The 22,616-nt window shown below is 39.4% G+C and overlaps 1 protein-coding gene across 1 annotated transcript; it reads right to left on the reverse strand.

Moving 5' to 3' along the window:
- Positions 1-1,853: 1,853 nt before the first annotated feature.
- On the reverse strand, positions 1,854-20,766 carry FCF1 (FCF1 rRNA-processing protein). Its single transcript, XM_081099206.1, has 8 exons — positions 20,709-20,766; positions 20,340-20,407; positions 18,861-18,932; positions 18,140-18,288; positions 14,121-14,193; positions 5,117-5,204; positions 2,871-2,965; positions 1,854-2,145 (listed from the first exon to the last, which is right to left on the reverse strand). Exons 1-8 carry the CDS (start codon positions 20,709-20,711, stop codon positions 2,097-2,099), a joined length of 597 nt encoding a protein of 198 aa, XP_080955332.1. The 5' UTR covers positions 20,712-20,766; the 3' UTR covers positions 1,854-2,096.
- Positions 20,767-22,616: the final 1,850 nt, after the last annotated feature.

Consider the following 22,616-nt stretch of genomic DNA (forward strand, 5'->3'; position numbering starts at 1 on the left):
ATGACTACCCGTTTCCTCACTTGTTATATATATATATGAAAATCTTCTGGCCAGTCACTTGTCTTAATATTTGGGGGAATTGCTTTACATAGAACTGTATAATTTTAATATATTCACACGCATCAAGATTCACACGTATAAAGTTTAGATCTTTGATCCACTTGAAATGTATTCTCATAAAGGGATATAAAGTAGGAATCTAAAGTGTTTTTCAAATGGATAGCCAACTTGCCATTGTAACAATAATTACTAACATTTATTGAATAACTCTTACTTGTGGCAGGTACTGTTCAATCTAATCCCATCTTATTTGGGTTGTTTTGTAGATTAAACAAAACTTTTCCCCCCAAAAAAACATTTAAAAAATGTTGTTATTGATTTTAGAGCGAGAGAACGGGAGAGGAAAACATGGATGAGAAACATCCATCAGTTGCCTCCCCCATGTCCCCTATTGGGGGTCAAGCTGGCAACCTGGGCAGGTGCTGCGACCCAGAATTGACCCTCCGACCTCTCAATGTATGAGATGCCACTCTACCAACTGAGCCACAGTGGCCAGGACTCAAAACATTTTAAGAGGTTGCAAGAAAGGCACCTAATGTTTATGTAGATTGCCCAACTAATATAGATATTAATTGGTAAAATCAGGATTCTAACCCTAGTAGAATGACTCCACACTATTTGGCCTACTAATACAATTTCCTTTTTCTAGACTTGAAATACAAACTTTACAATATACCAAATTGTCATAAATATATAGGGGTTCATGGACTTTTTATTGTTTTAGAGATCTATTTGTCTGTTCCTACACTACCTTGTGATCATTTAAAATATCTATTCTGCCCTGGCCGGTATAGCTCAGTTGGTTGAGCATCGTCTCATGAACGGAAAGGTCACTGATTGGATTCCATTCAGGGCACGTGCCCAGGTTGCGGATTCGATTCCTGGTCGGGGTGAGTACTGGAGGAAACTGATCACTTTCTCTCTCACATGGATGTTTCTCTCTCTCTCCCTTCTCTCTCTAAAATCAATAAAAATATATTAAAAAAATAAAGTATCTATTCTGATCATGTTATTTATCCAATTTAAATTTTTTTAAAAATATATTTTATTGATTTTTTACAGAGAGGAAGGGAGAGAGATAGAGAGTTAGAAACATCGATGAGAGAGAAACATCGATCAGCTGCCTCCTGCACATCCCCCACTGGGGAAGTGCCTGCAACCCAGGTACATGCCCTTGACCGGAATTGAACCTGGGACCTTTCAGTCCGCAGGCCGACGCTCTATCCGCTGAGCCAAACCGGCTTTGGCCCAATTTAAATTTTTAATAACTCCTTACTGACCTCAAGATCAAGTCCAAACTCTTTAGCAAGTCACATAAGGCCCCCCCCTCCCTCCCACCTCGTACCTTTAGAGTCCCAGATGTGGATACAGATAACTTCCCCCTATGTTCTAGTTATAAAAATCTCCTGGCAGCTTCTGAACAGGTGAAACACATTCATTCCATGTAATATCTGTCTCCATGCCTTTGTTTATGTTTCCTGCGCCTCATTTTCTTTACCTCATTTACTAGGCAAGGACCTATTTATTTTTAAAGATTAACTCAAACATTACTACCTCTAGTCTTTCCTCCCTCCCTTTCCCAACCAAGTAGAAAGAAATCATTCTCTCCTCTTTTGTTTCTAGTTGTCATACTTTCATCCTAGCATATTATTTTACTGTAGTTATTCATCTACATGTTTCCCTTTCCCAACATAATAAGAGTGTCTTGACGGTAGGACCATATCTTATTAAGTACTGAGTATAACCTTAATAAGTATTGTTGAATAAATAATATAAAACAACAACCATGGAAGTTGTGAGCAGTCATCTGATTTATAAAAAGATGTAACAAAATTTTAAATGATACAAAATATCATTTTCAAAACAACATCAAAATCATTTTCAAAACACCACCAAAAAGTGAGTGTATTTAACTGTTCTCAGCTCATAACAGCAAATGTGTGAGTGGCGCAATAATGCATGTTGTAGCATGTTTAATAAACCTGCGAAAGAGAAATGTGGTTGAAGGAAAGCAGAGAAACTTTGTCTTTTAAGTATTAGAATCGAGGGGCTCCATAATCATCTGGCATCCGCTCAATGTTGTACCTAATCAGGAAAAAAAATTAACACTGGTAAGAAAGGCGGGTCCAGGAGCCACCTAAAAACCCATTCTTTACTGACGGCGATGCTCTTACCCCCTCACTGTGAATCCTTTTTGTCAGTCAGAACATTTTAAAGGGATATCACAGTGAGTGATCTGAAGCAAAATGCTGACTATAATGTCTTTTCTTTATTCTTCAAAGTCAGAAAGTTACCAACGGGGGGAGCTGGGCACTGAGTCCAGGTAAGCGCAACTCCCTCGCCCATATTATTCCCTCTATATTGTGCTCTCCCCAGGCTGAGAGGCTAGGCAGTAACAGTCTGAGGACTGGCATGGGAACATCCAAGAAGGATAAAGAGCAGCTTTAAATTTTTTATTTTTTATAAATAAGCAGATTCCCAGAGGGGTGCTAATCACATGCACTAGGCTTTTAAAATAAAAATTTCTGGCCAAAAAGATTAGTTTGAATTAAATTACTGCTTTGCATTTAAAGCAACATGTCACTCTATTTCTTCTGTTAATCATATTGTAACAATGTGAATGCCTGCCTCTTTCCTAAATCCTACCTTATCTTTTGCCCTTGTTCTTGTTATTTTGTCTCACGTTTTCAAATACAATTATGTAAGTATTTGATACAACAATCTCTTTTAAATTCTTCTATAATCTGACCTCATTTTTAATTGATATCAACTATATACTTTTAATCACTTCCCCAAGAGGAAGTTCTCACCTATGGTTAGAAATGTACATGATGGGAACTCCAGGGATCTTCCTGATTCTTCGTTTAAGGTCCCGGTCAACTGTGGCCACAATATAACACTTGTGCTATAAGAGACACACATAAAGTTTATTGAGTCTACTTAGTGATACTATAATGGCACAATCACTGTCGAGTCTGAAGAATTAATTCATTTTCACAGTACATAGCAAAGGTTATAACAATTTGTAGAGTAGATACTATGATTGAGGAGCTCATGTTTATAAAAGTTATTAATGTTTATTAATGTTATCATGTTTATTAATAAGTTGTCCAGGGCTGAATGTAGCTCTGAGAATCTTGAGGGGGAGAAGACAGAAAAGCTAAGAGTTGTAATCCATTTTTTGTCTCATATGTGGAAATGACTTTTTACATCTGGGGTAGAAAATTCCTTGATTTTGGGAAAATGCCCCAAGGGACTCTATGCAAAGGCAGAGTAAGTGCCTTAGATTGGAGGGCACAGCTTCTGCCTTTCTCAGGATTGTAAGGCCTACTCTGAGGCCTTCTAGTGGTGGAGGTAGGCTGCCCTCTTGGTCCTGAAGCCAGAGTAGGATCTCCAGGACAAGTCTTAGCCTAGCAACTCTGAAAGCAATATGTAGCTGCCATCTGCGAGGTAATTTATGTTGTACTTTACTTCTCTCATACCCAAGCCTCCCATTGAGTTTTATAACAAGTTGTAGCCTGATGTCAGCTGTGCTGTGGGAAATTAAGGGAAATGCTGGACACGCCCATGAATGGAGTTGCTAAAGGGCTGACAATGTGGTCATTCAATGAAGATAATTACCCACAGGCTCTTATAAGGGTAAACAGTAGCAGAAGTTCTTGTGGTGGCTGCCAAGAAATAAAAAACCAACTGATTCCAGGGTCTTTGTGAGATGGCACCCTGGGAGACTTAGATGCAACTGAGAAATGCTTCTGGGTTGGGCATGGTAGAGAGGAACAAAATTCCTTTGTGGGGAGTAAGTGGAATGGAACCTTATTTTAGATTCAGAGAGGTGAAATCTGGTATAAATTGACCCTTGAAAAACATGGGTTTCAACTGCTTGGGTCCACTTATATGTGAATTTTTTCAATAAATACCTGTATTGTTTTTGTTCTGTAGTTGGGAGTCTGCAGATGTGAAGGACGGACTGCATGCATTGATCCACATCATATCTATCTATCTATCTATCTATCTATCTATCTATCATCTATCTATCTCTAAAAGGCTAAGCCACCGTCTGACCATCTGGTAGGTATGACACACACTGACCACCAGGGGGCAGACACTCAATGCAGGAGCTGCTGAGCTGCGGTGACCTGGTAGCGGCAGTTCTCAGGTGATGCACCCCGGAACCAGAGAGGAGGGAGCCCGATTCCAGGATGTGTCACCCGAGAACTGCCCTCTCTCAATCTGGGACCCCTCCGGGGATGTCAGAGAGCCAGTTTCGGCCAATCCCTGCAGGCCAGGCTGAGGGACCCCACCTGCCAAAGGGAACCCGCTCACTGCGCAGAAGCCCTTTAAGCCATGGTGCTGCCCCAGGTGCAGCCGGTTGGGGAGGGACCACGAGAGGTTGGCTCCAGGGCATGTTTGGCCTGTCTTGCCCAGTCCCGCCCTGCAGGCCACCTTCTAATTAATTTCCTTTCAATGTGCATGAATCCATGCATTGGGGCACTAGTTTTATATAAGAGACTTGAGCATTTATAGATTTTAGTACCTGCAGGGGGTCCTGGAACCCAATCCCCCATGGATACCAAGGGACAACTTAAGTTTTTGGGAGTCAAAAGTTAGACAATAACACAGATTTTCAACTGCGCAAGGGGTCAGAGCCCTAACCCTGGCGTTGTTCAAGGGTCAACTGTATTATCTACACTCACTCACTTGAATCATTTTATAGAAAAGATTTATGGAATAAAGAATCAGTAAGTGTCCCAAATCACACACCTAATAAATGCAGGTGCTAATATCTGAAACCCATGATCTTTCCATTATGCTATCCTATACATTTCTAATCCACTTCCCTCAAGTAAATGAGGGCACCTACGATTACTATGAAGGGATTCTCTCTCTATATGTATATGTATATGTATATGTATATGTATATGTATATGTATATGTATTACATTACCATTTAAATTCCTAGCTACTTTTCTGACTATGAACATTCAGGAGACAATAATTTGCCTTCTCTCTTTTTTTCATTAAGCACACAAAGTAAGCATTTAAAAACTGACGATACCTGAGTTACTCTCTGTACTAAGCAGTCATCTGCATAGGTTCCTTTGTGTGTGCATGGTAATCGTTCAAATCTTGGATCCTTGGCGATCCTAAAAGGTTATAAAAGCGGATTAAGGAAAACATTCTGGCAAGTGGGTAACTTTCTGAGTCTCACTCTGTAAAAAGAGTAATATGACCTATGTGTAGATCTTAAGGCACCCCTCCCCTCATGAAGCTTACCTTTTTAAAAAAAAAATATTTTTATTGATTTCAGAGAGGAAGCGAGAGGGAGAAAGGGAGAAACATTAATGCTGAGAGAGGATCACTGATTAGCTGCCTCCTGCACGCCCCCTACTTGGGATCGAGCCCGCAACCCAGGCATGTGCCCTTGACCGGAATTGAACCTGGGACCCTTCAGTCTGCAGGGTGATGCTCTATCCACTGAGCCAAACCAGCTAGGGGTGAAGCTTACTTTTTAATTGGAAAGAACTTATAGAAAAAAGGAAATTAAAATTTCCTGACTGACAGCTGGTGTGTCTTAGGTCACATATGGTAATCTTCATAAAACTCTGAATTATTGTATTTCCTTTTGCAGATGAGGTAGCAGATTGAGATGAATTAATTTGTTTAAAGTAAGCAAGCTGGGAAAGCCAGGATTCAAAACCAAATCAATTTTAACCCAACCAATTCACTTTTAGGAAACTGTCTTACACATTATACAAGACTGTAGGCACAAGGATAGCCACCACAGCATAGTTTATAAACATAATTTAAAACTGGAGATACAAAAACAAAAACAATCCCTGGAGATAGTCACCCGGCCGGTGGGGCTCAGTGGTTGAGCGTTGAGCCATGAATCCGGAGGTCATGGTTGATTCCCGTCAGGGCACATGCCTGGGTTTTGGTCTCGATCCTCATTAGGGGGTGTGCAGGAGGCAGCCAATCAATGATTCTTTCTCATTATTGATGTTTTTAATTCTCTCTCCCTCTCCCTTCCTCTGAAATCAATAAAAGCATTTTTTTTTAAAAAACCTTGAGATAATCTGAATATCCATCAAGTTAAATACATTTTGATACCCCATATCTTATTTTTTTTTAAAAAAATGAGGTAGAGTTGTATGTATCAATGTGGAAGGACCTATAATAACCTGTTTAATAAACAAAACAGGCCACTGAACTATCATTCAATTAAAAAAAGACAAGTCTCTTTTCTCTAGATTTGCATTTGCCCGGAAAATACGTATTGACTATATACCAATCCTTCTCAGTTGTCAATTCCAGGGGAGGAGAATGGACAAAGTGTGAATATGGAGGGGGAATTTTACTTTTTATTGTACAGTGTGTGGCAAAAGGCTTACAGTTATTCATATGGAAAATAATATAATAATAAATAATAATATAAGAATAAACTATTTTGTGTACTCACAACTGTAAACCTATTTTTGTCCCACCCCATATGTATTTGTTTATATTGTTTGCTATTAGAAAATCAACCACGTATTATTTGTATACAAATGTGAAATAGAAATACCCAAGTCTGTGATCCCCAGAGCCGTACTCTTTCTATTACACAATGATGATGAATAAAAATACACGACAGCACACAGGTACCAAGTGCAACAAAAATACTCCACACTGCAGAGTTCAGAGCCAAGTCAATGTGGGTTGGGTATATTTAAGAAAAAATTACATGGAGATAAAAACAAAATGAAGATGAAAGAACGTTCCCAGCAAAGTTAAGGCAGGCACATTCCAAACAGGGAGCCAACACATCTGTAAAATGCCTTGGGTGTGTTCAGGGAAGAGTGAGAAGAGTGTTCGTGTAGAGGAAAGTGAGATAGGACTGGAAAGGCAAGTTGAGGACAAACTGGGACGAGTCTCCAATGCCAGGCTGAGGAGTGTGAGCTCCAGGACACAAGTGATGGGGAGTCATGAAAGTTTTCTCCAGGACAGAGTAACACAAGCAAACCTTTGTCTTAGGAAGACTAAGTGGGCTCTGGAGAAGAGGACACACTAGAAGAAAGGAAGACTGGCCGCTGAGAAACGAGGTAGGCAACAGTCTAGGTCTTTGCTCTTATTTGTTATCCCTTTACTGCTGAAGTCACCGTTCTCCTCCTTCCCACTGTTCTTTCCCAGAAATATACCAACATGCTCTAGGACCTTATCCATCTTAAAAAATAAAAAATAAAAACCTTCTTTTTACTAATCCCAGCCCTTCTAATTAACAACCCATTTCTCTGCTTCTCTTCACAGCCAAACTTGGTGCCTCCATTTGTGCTTCAGTGTTCTCTCCTCCCATTGTTTTTTTTTAAAATTACTTTTTAAATAATTGCCTCTTCTCATTTTTATTTGAAATATTTCAAGTATATAAAAAAGTATAAAGAATGCTGAACTGTATCCACCATCTCGTTAAAGAAATGAAACATTACAAATAAAAATGAGTAAAGCCCTCTCTCCAATCCTAACAGATCTTTTTACCTCCTGACAAGTAACTATTATCTTAAACTTGGTATTTATCAGTCCCACGTAAGTTTTACTGTGTATGTAAAATTACATATGTATGTACCTGTAAACAATGTAGCTTGCATGTTTTTAAAAATTTTTTATTGATTGATTTTAGAGAGAGAGAGGGAAAAAGAAAGTGAGATAGAAAAGAGATAGATAGATAGATAGAATCAAATTCTTGTTCCACTTATTTATGCATTCATTGGTTGATTTTTGTATGTGCCGTGATTGGGGATTAAACTTACATCCTTGGCGTTTGGGACAACACTAACCAACTGAGCTCCCCGGCCATGGCCTAGTTTGCATGTTTTTAAACATCAGATAACAATATGTTCCACATATGTGCTTGCTTTTTTTTTTTTACATTGTTTTGAGAGACTTATCCATATTAACCTGCAACTCTACATTCATTTTCACTACTGTGTAGTATTTTATTCACGAGCATTCCACAATTTATTCATTATCTTAATGGATCTTTTAGCTGCTTATACTATGCATATAAGAAAAATTCCAATACTTTTCTCCAATACATGTAAATGAGCTTCTCAAAGGCAGCCACCCCCCCGTTTTTTTTTTAACCAGACTCACAGTATGAAATACATTTTACCTAGCACTCAGTATAAAAGTGAAAAATAGTTCTGTGATATAATAATCTGTGCTACATGCAATGCATGCTGGTATTTTATAGTTTATTCTATACTTCATTTAAAAAAGTACTAGTTGTTAAACAGACTTTACAACCTATAGATTTGTGATTTCCCAGGTTGAAAGACACAGTATTGTAAGAATATGGACAACCTCGATTTTGTCAGATTTTACCAGATTGCTCTCCAAAGTGACTGTCCAATTTATATCCAAAGCAACTGAGTATGAGAATTCCCATTGCTCCACATTCTCAACTATTCTTCCCATTGTCAAGCATACTTTAATTCTTGCCAATCTGGGTATGAAATGATATTTCATTGTGAATTTAAGGATTTTGTCTTTATCTTATAGATTTGTAGTTTTTTATATGTTTTAAAAATAAGCCCTTTGTTGATTATATGTGTTACTAATATTTGTGGCTTGTCTTCTCACTTTATCATGTCTTTTGTTATAGAGAAGTAATTGATTTCAATATAGTCAAATTGATTAGTTTTCCATTGTGGTTTGGACTTAAGAAATCCTTGCCCATTCCAAAATCATTAAGATATTCTCTATATTTTCTGTAAAAGTTTAGACACTTAATCTACCTGGAATTGATTTTTGTGTAAGAAGTGAGATAATGATCCAGATGCAGAAAAAGCATTCAACAAAATCCAACACCTATTTTCGATAAAAACTCTCTGCAAAGTGAGAATAGAGGGAGCATATCTCAACATGATAAAGGCCATATATGACAAGCTGACAGCCAACATTATACTCAATGGGCAAAAACTAAAAGCATTTCCTCTATGAACAGGAATAAGACAGGGATGTGCGATTTCACCACTCATTCAACATAGTACTGGAAGTGCTAGCCATAGTGATCAGAAAAGAAGAAGTAAAAGGCATTCAAATTGGAAAGGAGGAAGTAAAACTCTCATTATTTGCAGATGACATGATATTGTACACAAAATACCCTAAAGACTCCACCAAAAAACTACTAGATTTAATGAATGAATTTGGCAATGTAGCAGGATACAAAATCAATACCCAAAAATCAAGGGCTTTTTTATATACCGATAATAAATTCTCAGAAAGAGAAATTAAACAAACAATCCCATTTACCATTGCAACAAAAAAATTAAGATACTTAGGGATAAATGTAACCAAGGTGGCAAAAGACCTGTACTCGGAAAACTATAGGATGTTGAAAAGAGAGAAGATATAAACAAGTGGAAGAATATACCATGTTCATGGATTGGTAGAATAAACATCATTAAAATGTCCATAGTACCCAAGGCAATCTACAGATTCAATGCAATTCCTATTAAAATACCAAAGGCATATTTCACAGAGCTAGAACAAACTCTCCACAAATTTATAGGAATCAAAAAAGACCCTGAATAGCTGCAGAAATTTTGAGAAAGAAAAACAAAGTTGGAGAAATTACAATACCAGATTCCAAGTTATACTACTTGGAATACAGTTATACTGTAATCAAAACAGCTAGGTACTGGCACAAGAACAGGCATAAAGATCAATGGAACAGATCAGATAACCCGGAAATTGACCCAAGCCATTATGCTCAATTAATATTTGACAAAGGAGGCAAGAGCATACAATGGAGCCAAGAGAGTCTTTTCAATAAACAGTGTTAGGAAAATTGGAAAGATATATGCAAAAAAAATGAAATTAGATCACCAACTTACACCATACAGAAGAGTAAATTCAAAATGCATAAAAGACTTAAATGTAAGTTGTGAAACCATAAAAATCCTAGAAGAAACAATAGGCAGCAAAATCTCAGACATCTCTCGTAGCAATGTGTTTTTTTTTTTTAATATATTTTATTGATTTTTTACAGAGAGGAAGGGAGAGGGATAGAGAGCGAGAAACATCCATCAGCTGCCTCCTGCACGCCCCCCACTGGGGATGTGCCCGCAACCCGGGTACATGCCCTTGACCGGAATCGAACCTGGGATCCTTCAGTCCGCAGGCCGACGCTCTATTCACTGAGCCAAACCGGTCAGGGCATCTTGTAGCAATGTGTTTACACATACATCTCCTAAGGCAAAGGAAACTAAGGAGAAAATAAACAAATGGACTACATCAAAATAAAAAGCTTCTGCACAGCAAAAGAAGCCATCAACAAAACGAAGAGAGCCCACTGTATGGGAGAACATATTTGGCAATGATACATTTGATAAAGGGTTAATATCCAAAATATATAAGAACTCATACAACTTAACAAAAGGAGACAAACAATCCAATTAAAAAATTGGTATGCACGAGCGCGGCTCCCGGGCACCCGCCCCGCTTGGAGCTCCCGCCTTCCGCTCCGACGAGAGCTCCCGCCGGCTCCCAGCGCCGGGGACGCGGGAAGCCGGCGTTCCCATGCGTGTGTGTATGCTCGTGCGTGGGGCAGTACAGCCCTCGGGCGCGCGCAGGCCGGCGCTGCGGCTGCGGGCTTCGCCCTGGGCTACGGGGCGAACGCCCAGGGCACCGTCGCCCTCCGCGCACACGGGCAGACACCGAGGCGCGCGCGCCCGAGCGTTGAGTCCTGGCTGTCGTCGCTGCTGCGTTCTGTATATCGGGAAATGGTAGGCGGGCGCTCAATACACGTTTGCAGAACAAATGAAAAAAATGACCTTTCATATGGGTTGTAGAGGTCTATCCCAGTCACCCGGGAGAAAGCGCTCACCCCAAAGCTCTGTATCCAGCCAAGCCCGCGCCCACCTTCCAGCAACTGCCCGGACACACGAGGCAAAAAAAAAAAAAAAAAAAAAATAGACAAAGGACCTAAATAGACACTTTTCCAAAGAGGACATACGGATGGCCAAGAGACATATGAAAAAATGCTCAAAGTCACCGATCATCAGAGATGCAAATTAAAATAGCAATAAGGTATCACCTCACACCTATCAGAATGGCTACCATCAACAAATCAACAAATGACAAGTGCTGATGAGGATGCGGAGAAAAGGGAACCCTAGTACACTGCTGGTGGGAATGCAGACTGGTGCAACCATTATAGAAAATAATATGGAATTTCATTAAAAAATTAAATATGGAACTGCCATTTGACCCAGTGATCCCACTTCTAGGAATATATCCTAAGAAACCTGAAGCACAATGCAGAAAGAATGTACGCACCCCTATGTTCATAGCAGCACAATTTTCAATAGCTAAGATCTGGACACAGCCCAAGGGCCCATCAGTAGATGAATGGATAAAAAAAGCTGTGGTACAGCCCTAACCAATTTGGCTTGGTGGATAGAGCGTTGGCCTGTGGACTGAAGGGTTCCGGGTTCGATTCTGGTCAAGGGCATGTACCTTGGTTGCGGGCACATCCCCAGTGGGAGGTGTGCAGGAGGCAGCTGATCGATGTTTCCCTCTCATCGATGTTTCAAACTCTCTATCCCTCTCCCTTCCTCTCTGTAAAAATCAATAAAATATATTTTTTAAAAAAGCTGTGGTACATTTATACCATGGAATACTATGCAGCAATAAAAAAGAATAATCTCTTACCCTTTGAGACAGCATGGAGGGACCTGGAGAATATCATGCTAAGTGAAATAAGTCAGTCAGAAAAAGACAAGTATCACATGATCGCACTCATATGTGGAGTCTAAGTAACAAAATAAACGGATGAACGGAGTGGATCCAGAGACATGGAAGCATGAAACAGAGCAGGGAATCTCAGAGGAAGGTGGGGGAGGGTGGGTGAGTGGGAGGTAATCAACCAAAGACCTTGTATGCATATATGCATAACCCATGGACACAGACAATAGGGTGCCGAAAGCCTGGGGCAGGTGAGTGGGGGGTGGGGGGGGTGGAGGGAGGGGGCCAATGGGGGAAAACAGGGGACATATGTAATACTTTTAACTTTATAAAGAATTATATATTAAAAAAATCATACTCATTACTATAATCACTGGTCTCAACAGAAAAGTCTTTAGTATTGGGAATGTGATAAGCTCATGATTTTCCAAAATTTTAATTTTCACTTGTAAGCTCGAGTTTTATCACTGGTAACTAATACAGTAAATTGTTTTCCTTAGTGACAGGTTTATTGCATTTTTGACAAGATATCTGCTAGATAGCAAAGCGTAAAATATCAGTCTGTCAGTTCTTCACATAAAATTACATTCCAGCCCAGGCTGGTGTGACTAAGTAGTTAAGAGCATCAGCCTGTGCACCAAGACTCGTGGGTTCAACTCCTGGTCAAGGGCACGTACCTAGGTTGCTGGTTCACTTGTGTGGGAGGCAACTAGTCGATGTGTCTCTCTCACATCAGTGTTTGTCTCTCTCTCTCTCTCTCTTTCTCCCTCCCTTCCTCCTCTACTCCCTCTTTCCCTCCCTCCCTTTTACTCTCTTTGTAGAGCAATGGAAAAAATATCCTCAGGTGAGGATTAACAACAACAACAACAAAATTATATTCCATGAAAAAGCAGCTGGTTCAGCCCACAACTCAAACAAGGACACAAATGCTTTTCAATGAGCAACCTTCATCTTTTGGCATCAGCAGAAGTGCTTTGTGTGCACTTCACATTATCACAAGGAACACTGACATGTACTCTAGCGAGGAGAGTTAGTAAAGTTAACAAAATCGATTGTTTCATTAAGAACATTCTTAAATGACTCTGGCTATTTAAAAATTTATTCTTTGTGGTTTTTTTTAAGAGGAAAGGAGAGGGAGAGAGAGAAACATTGATGTGAAAGTGCAATGCTGATCAGCTGCTTCCTGCACGCCCTCTACCTGGGATTCAGCCAGAAACCTGGGCATGTACCCTGACCAGGAATCAAATCAGCAACCTTTCAGTTTACAGGTATGGGTTGAAGCCCAACCAATTGAGCCACACCAGCCAGGGCTTTTTAAAAAATTGCCAGTGGGTTAAAAACAAACAAAAAATACAAATAGCATTATTTGGTCCATTGCTTTGATTTGTACTAAGGCACCAAACCAGCATTTCCACCATCAGTATAATGGCAATGTTTTCATATTATTATGAGAATGGTTTTGCAAACTCCCTGCAAAGGTCTCTGAGACTCCTAGGGGTCCATGACCATACTTTGGGAACTGCTACTCTAAATTCAAAGGTACTTCCTAGAGTAAACTCAAAACTTAGAATATGAATTCTCTAACTGTGAGATTCCAAAGGAGCTGTCTAGATAAACTAATAGGAAGACACTTTCTAATTGAAAATCGAATTAAAAGGAGGCCCACAAAACCAATATGACTAAGTAACTCAGTTCACGATAACCAAGACATAGAAACAACCTAAGCATCTTTCGACTGATGGTTGGATAAAGATACTGTGCACACAAATACAATGGAATACTAGTCATAAAGTAGGTGAAATACTGTCATTTGTGACATGAATGGACCTTGAGAGTACCATGTTAAGCAAAATAAGACAACAAAGGACAAGAACCACATGATTTTACTCATATGTGGGATATAAAACAAAAAAGCAACCAATGAATAAACAAAAGTCACAAACAACAGTATGGTGGTTAACAGAGGAGAAGGGGGTAGGAGGAATATGGTGAAGAGAGTAAAAGGGGTCAAACATATGGCAACAAAAGGAGACTAGACTTTGGGTGATGAGCACATAATGGGATATACAGAAGTTGTATTATACAATTGTTCATCTGAAACTTATATAATGTTATTAACTAATGTTTCCCAATAAATGTAATTTTTAAAAAGGCTTCAGCTTAAAATGTCTCTAGCCTTCAAATGTCTGTGTTCTTGACCATAGTTAACTAATTTTATATTTTTATTTAATCTACTCAGCTAAGAAATCTTTGGACAGCAAACAGATGAAGAAAGGTCAAAAGAATATTCAGTATACCAACCTAGAACAAATCTAGACCAACCAGCTTCTTCCTACCTTAGAGCCACTCGATACTTCTGCCCCAATTTCTCAATTTCAGCCATTACACAGTCAGTTATACAAGGGATACCTGCCAGAAAAAAACCCCCACATATTAATAAAAGAACTTGTGAATAAACTGATTTTACTCTCTCTGAATTATATCCTGCCAAGAATCTTAGGAAGACCCATGAGCTTGGCTGATGTGGCTCAGTGGTTGAGCATTGACCTACGAACCAAGAGGTCACGGTTCAGTTCCCAGTCAGGGCACATGCACAGGTTGTGGGTTCGATTCCTGGTCAGGGCTCATATAAGAATCAACCAATGAAAACATAAATAAGTGGAACAACATATCTTTCTCTCTCCCTCTCTTTCTCTAAAATACTTCACTTTAACACAGACATATTCACTACAGCCTTGTTTATAACAGGGTAAAAACTAGAATTACTGACAGAAAAACATTCATGATATATTTTTTCAATATAAAAAGCAAGGAGAAATGGATAAACGTGATCTATCCATACAATAGACTATTACTTGGTAATACAAAGAAATGATGTACATGCTTTAACATAGGTGACTTTTCAAAATGTTGTGCTCAATAAAAGAGGACCAAATATTTTATGATCCCATTTTAATGAAATGTCCAGAATAGCCAAATCTACAGAGACAGAAAGCAAACTGTGGTTGCCTAGGAATGGTGGGAAAGGGAAGAGTTTAGGGATGTTGGCTAAGGATCCACAGTTTTGTGGGGTTTTTTAATAAATAAAAATGTGGGTTTTAAAAAATTGATTTTCAGAGAGATAGGAAGAGAGAGGGAGAAACTTTGACATGAGAGCAAAACACTGATTGGTCACCTACCACATGCCCTCTACTGGGATAGGGCTCAAAGCCTGGGCAGGTTCCCTGACAGGAAACTGAACCCGAACGAGCAACCCTTTGGTGCATGGGACGGTGCCCACTGACTGAGCCACACTGGCCAGGGCACTAGTGAAAATTTTAAAATATTGACTATGAATACACTAAAATCTATTGAATTATGTACTTTAAACTAGAGGCCCAATGCACAAAGTTCGTGCAAGGGGTTTGGCCCCCGTCCGCCGTGGTGGCTGGGGGGCCTCTGCCTCGGCCCCTGCTGCTGCGGCTTTGTCTGGAAGGATGTCTGGTCTAATTAGCATATTATGCTTTTATTATTATACATGGGCATATTACATAGTATATGACATATCTCAAAGCAGCTAAAAAAAAAGCACAAACATACATAGTAAGTAATGCATGATCCATTTTCATTAAAAGAAAAACAACCTTCACCCTACAGAGATTGTATATGAATTTTTAAAACCGACCCTCTCTGAGGTAAGGCATTATAGGGAACTTCCATTTTTTTTTAATGCTATGTATATTTTCAAGTACATTAATACTTTTGAAAGCAAAGTACAGAAATGTTAAAATCACTATAAAGAAACGGAAAGTAATAGGAAAGAGGACTGATGGGCATAAAAGAAAGCTGATGGGAAGCTAACTATTCTTTCTTTTTGGAGTGTCAGATGGAAATGGAATATCCTAGGAGCTATGAGAAGGTCAAAGGGACGTCTTCAAGGCAAGAAGAAGATAAAGGCCTTCCTTTAGGTATAAAGGCAAGTGAAGAAAAATTAGTAAGCGGAGTTTAAAACAGTTAATCTCCTAGGTAAGTGAGTTTGCACTGACTTAAATGTTTCTTCAGCCTTTAGTTTGAGGTATTATGTTACACAAAAGACTGCAAAAAGGGGTATCCTCCTTAATAAGCTTGTTTTTAGAAAAGGCATTATAGCTGTCCTCTAAAGCATCCATATCTAGAGAAAGCCTAAACAGGGCTAAAGCTCTCTTAAACAACCATCATGTAGATTATAATGGTGGAGCTACAGCATTAAGGAAACAGTTCACCGCCGAGGGCCAGGCTTGTACCCTTGCTCCATCTCATTTACAAACAGGTCACAGCATTCCTGAGAAGCTGGGGAAGCAGCTAAGACAACTATAAGAAACACCATGGAAATACAAGAAGTCTACCAAGTTTAGTGTCTTTCCTCATAAAGGGCCTTCCTAGTTCACTCTTACAGCCATGTTAGTGCCCCGACTTGAGACTAATCTTTATTATTTCTAAAACATTTTTTAAAAAAATTTCAAGTATTACATATACATAGCTTTAAAAAGAAATAGAGAAAGGCCTATATGAACAAGTAACGGTCCCCTGAAACTTCCCTACCCCATCAATTCTGATCCTTAAAAAGATAATTATTTTACTCTATTAGCTATTTTCCTCACTTGGTAGTTACCTTTGTATATTAACATAACAAACTTATGTAGTCACTTAAAAAATTTATATATTTTTATTGATTTTAAAAAATATTTTTATTGATTTCAGAGAGGTAGAAAGAGAGATAGAAGCATCAATGATGAGACAGAATCATTGGCTGGATACCTCCTGCATGCCCCACACTGGAAATGGAGCCTTCAAACAGGGCATGTGCCCTGACCAGGAATCGAACCGTGACCTCCTAATTCATAGGTCGATGCTCAACTACTGAGCCATTGAGGCCGGGCACACTTTTTAAAAAAAATATATATTTTTTATTTATTTCAGAGAGGAAGGGAGAGGGAGAGATAGAAACATCATTGATGAGAGAGAATCATCGATCAGCACCTCCTACACGCCCCACACTGGGGACTAAGCCCACAACCAGGGCATGTGCCCTTGACTAGAATCAAACCTGGGACCCTTCAGTCTGCAGGCTGGTGCTCTATCCACTGAGCCAAACCAGCTAGAGCCACACTTTTTACATTTATTCATTTTAGACATTTAAAGAATTTAGTTTTTATCTATCATATCCTTATACCATCTTGCTAGTTTTAATACATCAATAAACGTTTACATTACTATCATTCTATGTTACTCATTATAGTATCTCTTAAATATTGAAGGAGGTGCAAATTTTTCCTTTGATTCCAATAATTCATTCATTATGGAAAAGCATAAGTATACCTTTCACTTGTACCTTTAACCAGATGACTGGAAAATATTATGAATATAAACTCACACAAAATGCAACAGATCTCACTATTAGGAAGTTATTCCCTTTTACATGGCCTCAATTTTCTTTTCCCTATTCACGGTAGTGAGGGAAGATCATTTGAAGGAAGGGACATCTAAATACTCAAGGGACATTTATTAATGGTAAACCGTATACCTAGGTGTAAACTACCCTAGATCCTTTGTCATACAAATAAACACCAAAGTAGGAAGCAGTGACCATCATCACTTCCAGTTCTGTGATTGTAAATGACAAAAAGTCTTATTTCGCTTTTCTATACTGGAGTGGAATGAAGAATGCTTCCTCCTCAATGTAAAAGAATAAGAATATATATACTGAGAAATACAATAAATTTTCATTTATCCCGAGTTTTACTTACTTAATTTTTTATTGATTTTAGAGCAAAGGAGGGAGGGAGGGAGGGAGGAAGGGAGGGAGAGAGAGAGAAGGAGGGAGAGATAGAGAGAGAGAGAGAGAGAGAGAGAGAGAGAGAGAGAGAGAGAGAGACTGACTGATGTGAGAGAGAAACATCCACTGGCTACCCCCATATGCACCCTGACCAGGGATCAAACCCGAAACCTGGGTTTGTGCCCTGACCAGGAATCGAACCTGCCACCTTTTGGTGTACAGGATGATGCTTCAACCAACTGAGCCACACTGGCCAGGGCTACTCATTTATCCAGAATTTTAAAATCCAGAATTAGGAAACAGAAAATTCCCCTAGTATTGTCAAAGTTATTGTCCATAATAAGTACCTAAGCACACTAAGTGTTTTCTGAATTGAGAGAATTTATTCCCAGTCAAGTTTGCATTAGACTTCAATTTATTAAAAATGGTCATTGCTATGGTGAGCACATTAAATGCCCAGCAATTAAGTTAACTAGAACCCCATTCCCCTCTTTTCATGTCTTTGGATAAATATGATTATTCTGTAGAAATGTCACAGAAATGTAGAAGTATGATACTCACACTTGGCATAGAGACAATCCATCATTGACTGCACTAAGTCCAGTTTGGCCTTAATGGAAAAGTTGATAAAGTTGGTATCAACCAGGATGTGGTAAGGTGGGCCTAGCTGTGTGTTATATTGGAAGAATAAGCAGGAGGGGTGTTGGGGGCTGAAAGAGAAAGAAACAAAACACAAAGTAATATCTACATTGATACTTTGGTATGAACAAAAAGAGTCTCTACTTGGAACAGATTGCTCTACATTAAGCTCTTTTTTCTTTGTTCTTGGAGATAAATCCTGTGATGGTTTATCCATCACCATACTAGGGCAAAATGAGGAAAATAAGCAAAATGTGATGAGGTTTCATAAAATTAAATGTATTTATTTACAAGAAATAACCTTTATTCTAAAAATATGGTCTTACTATTTTTTTGATGATACATTCTCTCTTTTAAGAAATGCCAGTGTGTTAAACAATGACCATTATTTCTTTTGAAAGATTCTTGGCAAAGAAAACAAATAATATTAGATTTAATCCCCAGGATTTTAAAGAAAATTTTACTGCTCCATGAAATAAAAAAACATTTGAACCATTGGAGTTGGTATATGCTCATCAATATCACTTTCATATGCATAGTTGTGCTATACTTAGAAATGACTGAGCAAATCAGTTCGGGGAAATCCTGGATTTCTAAGGGGTCTATGGTTTTAAAGGAAAAAGTGAAAATGTTGATTACTCACACTTCTCTTTCTTTGAGTGCACTGGGATCTTTCTTTTCTTTCTTTTTAGGTTTTAATCTATCCTTTTCTTTACTAGGGAAAAAAAAGTAAATTAAATGCAGGAAAGAAAAACCAATAGCAGTTATAATCTGATTCAAAATTTAAAGTTTCTTTTTGTCTTCAGAGAAAATCTTACTTTGTGACTTCTTTACATTAGTATAAGCATACATTTTTTAATAGATTTTTTAAAATTGATTTCAGAGAAGAAGGGAGAGGAAGAGAGAGATAAAAACATCAATGATGAGAGGGAATCATTGATTGGCTGCCTCCTGCACGTTGGATGGAGACTGGAACCCAGGCATGTGCCCTTGACCGGATTTGAACCTGGGACCCATCAGTCGGTAGGCCGACACTCTATCCACTGAGCCAAACTGGCTAGGGCTAAGCATACATTTTTTACATTAATATAAATGTATATATTTTTGAGCACAAATAACTGTGTGGGAAGTTTACATAATTCATTAGACATAATTAAATTTAACAACCTCTCACCAAAAACCCATAAAATTTTTTAATGGATAAATAAATGTTGGTTATACTATCATTTCTTCTTTAGTCAGAAGCTTTTTATCAAAGATCAAAATCTACTTTCGAGCAGTGGGTAAAAAGGCTGATGTTTGTCTTCAGATGCTTCAACAGTAGGAATGGGGGAGGAATCCCCATGCACCTTTTATAGAGGGCTAAAATGTAACCATACAAATACAAAATTTAACCTTTAACTAGAAATAAAATATTATTAATGGGAAATTTCCTAAAAATTACATAATACACACTAAAGGCAGAAAATACAATTTAATAACTCTGAAAGCTCTAATGGCCATTCATTTGTATTGAGACTCTTAAACACAATCACAGTCCTTACTAACTTTGTCCATTCTTCACTGAAGCTGTGAAGCTTTTCACACCCTCCTTATAATAGGGAACATCATTCCACTTTCTTCTTCCACAGTCATCTGAATTCTTATGAAATTTATAAAGTGAAGACATCTAGGTGTTTCCCATTCTTTCTTTCAAAAATATTTGAGTGTCAGGTGCTGGAGACACAAGACAATGATCACCTCTGACCTCACCTTCCTTCAACAATTATAACTTTTTTTTTCCTATCGAATGTAGTAGTCTAATGACAAGAACATAAATATAATCCCACCCACTTCACAGAAATATTAGGAGGCTTAAATGTGATATGGTAGATAAAATATATAAAAATGGTGGCACAAAGTGAACGCTTAGATGTTTAATTCCAGCCCCATTCACGAGGGTACTCCTTCAGCAGCTAAGTGGCTGTTATACACTAGACTATCTCATTCTATCTACATACATCCAAGACACAATGCTATTAAAAGTGAATGCAAAGTAACAACAAAAGTTTTAACTACTTATCCCCTCGTGACTTCTACATCTTTGGGCAGTCTATGAACCCCGTTGATTCCAGACACTCACAGCCTCTGATCTCTGAGACTAAGCATTCGCTTCATGGTCGCATACTTCCTTGTTTTCTTTTGCTTCCCCTTGAAACAGAAATTTTAGAGTTAAGAGTCGGAAAATACATCCCATGTTCTTGAGTTCCTTCCTTTCTTTTGCCCATTCCCTTCCCTGCTTCCCTCAAAAAACCCAGTTCCTCTGATCCTCTCTGCCCCAACCCGGCCCACTCCCTACTCACTGGATCATAACAGGCCCCGCTTGGAGCAGTTTAAGAGCTAAGATTAGAGTGAAAACAAGCAGGGGCATGAACACTGGCCGGGGGATGACCCCCTCAATCTCAGCTCAAACGCGGTCTGACCATATCCCTTCTCAATCCCCCTCTCTCACCATGTTCACGCCGCACTCTTGTTGCTTCCGGAATCACCGCCGGCGCGACACTTTTACGTCACCCATAGACTGTTTCCGGCAAAGGCTAGCCCGGAAGCGGAAGCCGCTTTGGAAAACGGAAAAGTCCGGAGCCGGTTTCCAGCCCGGGTGGAGCTCTGCACTTGGATCCCTTGTGGGGGGAGTCGAGGGCCGGTCTTCTGCCGGGGGCGGCGCCGCCCGTTGGGGCAGCGGAGCTGGGACGTCGTCGCGCTGCGCCCTCCAGCTCTGGTAACGTCTCTCTCCCCGCCGCTCCCGCGCGAGGCAGAGCCGGAGGACCCGCCTGCACCGGAGTTTCCGAGAGAGGACTGGGTGTGTGGGGTGGAGGCAGGGGGCACCGGGGGCGGAATTCTGGGTGGTCCGGTAGTTTGGGAAACGCACTCCCCCCTCCCGCGGCGCTGGGCGTCAGGTCTCCGTGGTGCCGCTCGGAAGCTCTGGTTCCTGCCCGGTTCTCCTGCCGGCGCGGTGCTTTCTGCAGCTGGTGGGCGAGAGTCCAAGAGTCTTCCCGAGTGAACACCTTTTGTTTCTGTCGGAGAAGGGAGGGATGAAGCAGCGGTTCGGGGTCCTTTAGAAAACGAGTTACCAAGCCAGGGAAATGGTGGGGAATAGTGGAGATTTCTTGTGAAGCCTGGGTGTATCATTCCTAGTGGGAAAGGGGGCGTTTTAGAGGACAAGAAGGGAAGGATAACGCATATTTTGCGTACCTGCTATGTACTCCGGTGGCTTGAGTAACCTTCTGGAGATCACGTACCCCTTGAAAGGTTATGGAAAGCCAGGGGCGATTCTTAAAAAATGGGTACACGTACAGTATCTGTCCTACAATTTATGAGACACGTGGATTGCGAAGTCCAGCCGTGGATCCTCTAGGTGTCTGTGAACTTACATCTATCTTGAATACTGTACCTGGCACTTTATATTCTTTGACCTCCACGATGAGGAAGCTGAGGTTCAGACTTTATTTGGGGGGGTTATTTGAGTCTGTTTGAATCCAAAGCCTGTACTTTTTTTATTGCAAAGCCATCCTAGTGTTTGAGATTCAAAAAGGTTTAAAAAAAAAAAAAAAGCCGACCATTGCATGACCCTTACTGTAGTGGATTGGTTAACATGAACTTTGGAGTCTGACTGATGTGGCTAAAATCCATTCTCTGCTTCTTACCAGCTATATGACATTGGGGGTGTTCATGTATCGGTGCCTCAGTTTCTTCATTTGTATAAATGGATATAATCATAATACTACCTGTCTTACAGGGATGTTGTTAACACTAAATATGTCAAAATGTGAAGTCCCTAGAACTGTGTGAATCCTATTATCACAAGTAAATCTTATTATTGTGATTGTGTCTTCCAACATAGACTATGTGGTGGTATTATTTTGTGTCAATTGTATTTTAATATACAGGATGTCCCCCAAGTGTATACAAACTATAACAGCTGATAGCTGAAAAAGAAGTGTATTTTAATAGATACTGCCTTTATAATTATTCAAAATGTGTGTATATATTTTTTGCTCTATTTTGGAAATGAGTTGATAACCTAAAGAACCTTATTAAGTTTTCAGTTCTTAAAAAGCTCAAAGGAAGGATGATTTCTCATGTTGATTTGAGTATAGACAGTTTTTGTCCTGCTTCTTTCTTTTTATTTATTATTTATTTATTTACTTATTTATTTTTAAACATGCATGCATTTAGATAGCTTGCAGTTCACATATATGACTTTGTAGTCTCTGAATTTTTTATGTTGAAACAGTTTTATTATTAAAGTAGCTACAGATACTCTATGTGCCTCCTGCCATCACTGGAAGTTCCTAATCTTTTCAGAACAGCTTGTCTGTCAGTCAAACTGTCATTCATGGGTAGAACTGACAGTGACCAC

Source organism: Myotis nattereri (assembly GCF_964212035.1).
Source record: "Myotis nattereri genome assembly, chromosome: 1".
In the NCBI taxonomy this organism is placed as follows: domain Eukaryota; kingdom Metazoa; phylum Chordata; class Mammalia; order Chiroptera; family Vespertilionidae; genus Myotis; species Myotis nattereri.

Excerpts from the sequence above, each read along its gene's own strand:
- FCF1 (XM_081099206.1), bottom strand. Across the intron at positions 18,933-20,339 it reads AGTCTCAGAGATCAGAGGCT|TAAAGAAAAGGATAGATTAA; the intron begins GTGAGTGTCTGG and ends TTTTTTCCCTAG. Across the intron at positions 2,966-5,116 it reads TAGTACAGAGAGTAACTCAG|CACAAGTGTTATATTGTGGC; the intron begins GTATCGTCAGTT and ends TGTCTCTTATAG.